This window comes from Vicia villosa, linkage group LG4, assembly GCF_029867415.1.
Source record: "Vicia villosa cultivar HV-30 ecotype Madison, WI linkage group LG4, Vvil1.0, whole genome shotgun sequence".
Taxonomy (NCBI): domain Eukaryota; kingdom Viridiplantae; phylum Streptophyta; class Magnoliopsida; order Fabales; family Fabaceae; genus Vicia; species Vicia villosa.
Window position 1 is genome coordinate 175,203,740 of NC_081183.1, and position 4,317 is coordinate 175,208,056.

General features: G+C 38.5%; 1 protein-coding gene across 1 annotated transcript; it reads right to left on the bottom strand.

Moving 5' to 3' along the window:
- Nucleotides 1-2,032: 2,032 nt before the first annotated feature.
- On the bottom strand, nt 2,033-3,813 carry LOC131600370 (ethylene-responsive transcription factor CRF4-like). Its single transcript, XM_058872538.1, has one exon. It carries the CDS (start codon nt 3,259-3,261, stop codon nt 2,170-2,172), a length of 1,092 nt encoding a protein of 363 aa, XP_058728521.1. The 5' UTR covers nt 3,262-3,813; the 3' UTR covers nt 2,033-2,169.
- Nucleotides 3,814-4,317: the final 504 nt, after the last annotated feature.

A 4,317-nucleotide genomic window follows, 5' to 3' on the forward strand; every position in this document is an offset into this window, starting at 1 on the left:
CCATGCCCAGGGCCGCCAGATACGTTCTCCAGAGGGGGAACAATGCGGTGGGACCATACCGTGGGTACTTGGACCGCACGATACACGATGACGTCACCTGGAGGCCGTTCAGCGACTACACTCAGATTGTCCCCTTTGACGGCATATCTCTATATTCTGGCTGGTTGGCATGCGGGACTACCATCATGGTCCGGTATCTCCATGAGCGGTGCATGCGGCAGTTCAGATTTGTGCAGATGATACCCAGATCACCCTTTGAGGTTGCTCCCGACATAGTGACCAGAGTGCAGCTCACTGCCATGTTTGAGGATTGGGAGCATCATGTGGTACCGGAGGTGTACTGTCGCATGCGGGTCACCCAGGACTGGCACAGTGTGGAGGGGTACGTCACATGGTTCTATCGGGTGTCACATCCTCTGCTGACACCCGACGCTCCCGGCGCTCCTAGGCCAGCATACGAGAATATCCTGGAGAACCAGCAGGCCGAGGATGACCACGCCATTGATCTCCTGCCGATCTTCCAGCGGATAGAGATGCTTGGGCGGGACGCGTTGGATCGAGGTGTCGTTCATCAGGGCGGTCCAGAGGCAGTCGCCGTGATGGAGATGATCGTCACTGATACGGGCCGTGCGGCGGCATACAGGCGGCAGAGGAGGGCCCAGGGTGAGAGGGTTAGGCATACCCAGTAGTGGTCGGGTTTATTTTTTGTTTTGTTTTTGGATTGTATCTTTCGTACACTATTATTATTTGGATTTGGATCGGATCGGCTTGTATATATCACTATTCTTATCATATTAGTATATTAGTATTTTCTGTGTATATATCGCTAATTTTATTTGCCGTCTTTCTTTAATTAAAAATACGAAGCTGTTTCCAAAATCATTAAAAAAACACATTTTCTGCATAATTCGGAAGTTCATTTTTGAAACGCCCCAAAATCTGAAAAAAAGGTGTTTTCGGAAGTTCATCTCTGAAAACACCCCCATTTGGTGTTTTCGGAGATGAACTTCCGAAGTCTGAGAAAATTTTTAAAAAAAAATTACTTCGGAAGTTCATTTCCGAAGCAGGGGTAAACTGGGTTTTTCGCTGGGGATGACCCCCATAAGGAGGTGGGTAAAGAAAAATTCTTTTTAAAATCCTCTTCTCCCTTTTTTTCCAAACTCGCAAACATAATGTCCAAAGCAATTCGGTGGATTGAGTTTATTTCTTACTCTAATTGCAAGTTTACCTCTTCTTTAGCATACCAAAAGCTTGCTCCACTAAGTCCACGGGCAAACTTAATCCATTTTAAGACTATCTTTGAATGTAGAATTGTTTACATGTATACATCCTTATTGTCCCTTAAAATTCACAAGGGTTACTCCTACTCTTTATGGCATCTAGATTCTACTTCATCTTATTGGGAATGGTTTTAACTTACGTTTATATATACTATACCATGTGGGCTTATTCTAGTAAAAAAAATCCCAAATATCACTACGTATACTGGGCCAGAGAATTCACAAAATAGAATCGAATAAAGCTCAAAAACTATCTAACTTTAAAATCTTTTTTCCACATGCAGCATGCTAGTAACACACATGTTTCTCTTCGATATTTGTAGAATTTTCTTCCACAAATTTACCCTCACCGACGTTCACTGAATCACCAACAATTTCTTACTACAAACAATTCAGAAACTGTACTATAAACAATATACATAGAAATTAAAAAATTAGAAGCCTCGATTTTCCAATTCACACCCACAAAATAGTAACAACCGCAATCACCGCCTGCAAGAGGTGACTCAACCCTTCACTATTTCACACACATAACAAAAAATCCAAATTAAAAAAATAACAAGAAGAATCAAATTCATACTTACTGTAATACACTTGCATTGATATTTGAACAATATATATTACATTCTCAAAAACACCTTATTACTACTACTACTATTATAAATAATAAAAATATAGATAAATAAAAATAAACCGAAATATAAAAAGTTAATTAATACTAATATATTTAACAAAATTGATGACACATAAACTTTCTTTTTTTTTTTTTGGAATTTTGTTGCCACCTGAATCAAAATCTGCTGAGAAAATCAACAGTCAATGACGACTTTATCTTGTGAAAGTGATGATATCATGATTCATGAGAGTAACTGCTTTCTCTTTCACTGTTTCAAAGCGCAATGAGAGGCTCTAAACCTAACAAAATGTCATCCAGAAAATCATCCCCTTCACATAAAGCTGATGATGATGGTGATGATGGTGAGTGCGTTTTATTAATTTCCACGTGATCACTGAAACGACACTCATTAAACAGAACCGGTGTCGTTTCATGAACAAATTGCATAGGAGCTTCTTCAAACATGTTTGAGTAATAGTAATCAGAAGTTGTTGGAAAATTAAACACGTCCTCCATTTCCTGTCGGAATATCTCATTAGTTTCGTCAAAAAAACTCGGTTCACATTCACCAACCGGTTCGTTTGGTTCGACCGGTTCATCTTCAATAACTGGTTCAACCGGTTTATTTGATTCATGAATCTCATCATGTCTGAACCGGAGAACAGAAGTTGGAGAAGAAAGATTAACAAACTCATCGCCGGAATCTTCGCCGGAAACGGAAATTTCGGTTTTGATTTCTTCAACCTTCATTGTCGTCGTTCTGTTAACAACTTCATCTTTTTCAACATTCTCCTCAACCATTGAAAAGTTGGTGACAGCGTCCTTACCACGAAACTTAATAGCTGCAGCATCGTAAACCTTAGCAGCTTCTTCTGCGGTGCTGAAAGTTCCCAGCCACAATCGTACACGGCTGGCAGGATCTCGAATCTCCGCAGCCCATTTTCCCCACGGCCTCATCCGTACACCTCGGAATTTTCTCTCGTCTCCAGTGATGGCTTGTACCTTCGCCGGTCTCCGGGAAGACTTAAGTTCTGATCTTTTCTTGTTTCGGGAAACTGTCGAGGCCGAAACCGTCGAAGCGACGGTTTCGATTTCAATTTTGTTGACATACTGTTTGATTCTGATTCTCCGAGGGTTGGAAAACTGTGATACTGATTCATCACTGGATGAATCAGTATCAGTAGCATCTGGATCAGTTGCTATTACGCGAATCACTTTCGGTAATTCGGTTTGAATAGAGTTTTTGTTGTTGGTGTTGTTTCTTGCATTGATGTTTCTCTTCGGTTTTATGTATTTCTTAGTAACACTTTCGTGTACTGTGGTTTTACATAGGATATTCATACTATGTTGTTGTTGTTGATTCATGGTGTGTATGTTTTTCTTGTGAGTGAAACTGAAACTATGTGTTTTTGGGGAAAGAAATAGGTAGAGATTTTATTTAAGTGAAGGAATAAATGAGAAACTTGTTGGTGAAGATTGAAGAGTGAGAGTGAGAGAGAGAGAGAGGGTTTTGGAATGAAAAAATCTACTACTAAAAAGACATTAAAAGGGGTGAAAATGAAAAGGGGAGGTAGTAAATAAGCAATAAATAGTATTAAAATGTGAGGAAATGGAATTGGTAGAAAGAGATAGGAGAATAAAGTGTTATGGAAAGTGCTTTTAACATCGTGCGTGGGGTGTTGTTGGTGGTTATGTTATGGCTATGGTTATGGTAAGGTAAGTGGCAAAAAAGCTGAAGAAATTATAAAGCTTAATTTCAAACGGTGATGATGATTCTATTACAAGCTTTCTTTATAACTTTTCCTTTGTGATTTTTTTCATAAAAGGAAGAAAATCTCAAGATTCTTCTATGGTGTTTTGTTTGTGTGAGTGTGAGTATTAAAAGTAGTTGAATGAGAGTGTGTGTATATAACGAAATGCCTGTTAAGTTGCTGCGAAGACCGAAACACCGAAATCGCTTTTTTATAGGATCAATTAGCCGAAAATAATTATTTATCATTAAAAATAATTATTTATCATTAAATGATAATAATAGGTAATGAAGCATAGCATAAAATCAATAAGCGAAGCGCCGCATAATTAATTACGTAATTAGACAAGTTGTTTTAATTGCTTTTACTAATTCAAAATTAAAACAAAATCCAACGGTCGTGAATGATCGTGCGTGTTAAATCTCGAATTCCGAGGAGAGTCACGTGAGCAAGATACTCGGGTTGTTAGCATTAATCAGTCAATTAGTTTGACTAATTAAAAGTATCTTTTGGTTTATAGTGTTGATTTTTTTGCCTGTGAGGGTAATATAGTAAATTTAATGCTATTAAAAGGCTGAAAATAAAAACGGTTCGTTTTGTGCTTGCCAGTTGCATCCATGTGTGTTCTGTGGGTCAATAAATTTGTTATCAGTCGGTGTAAAAAGTATTT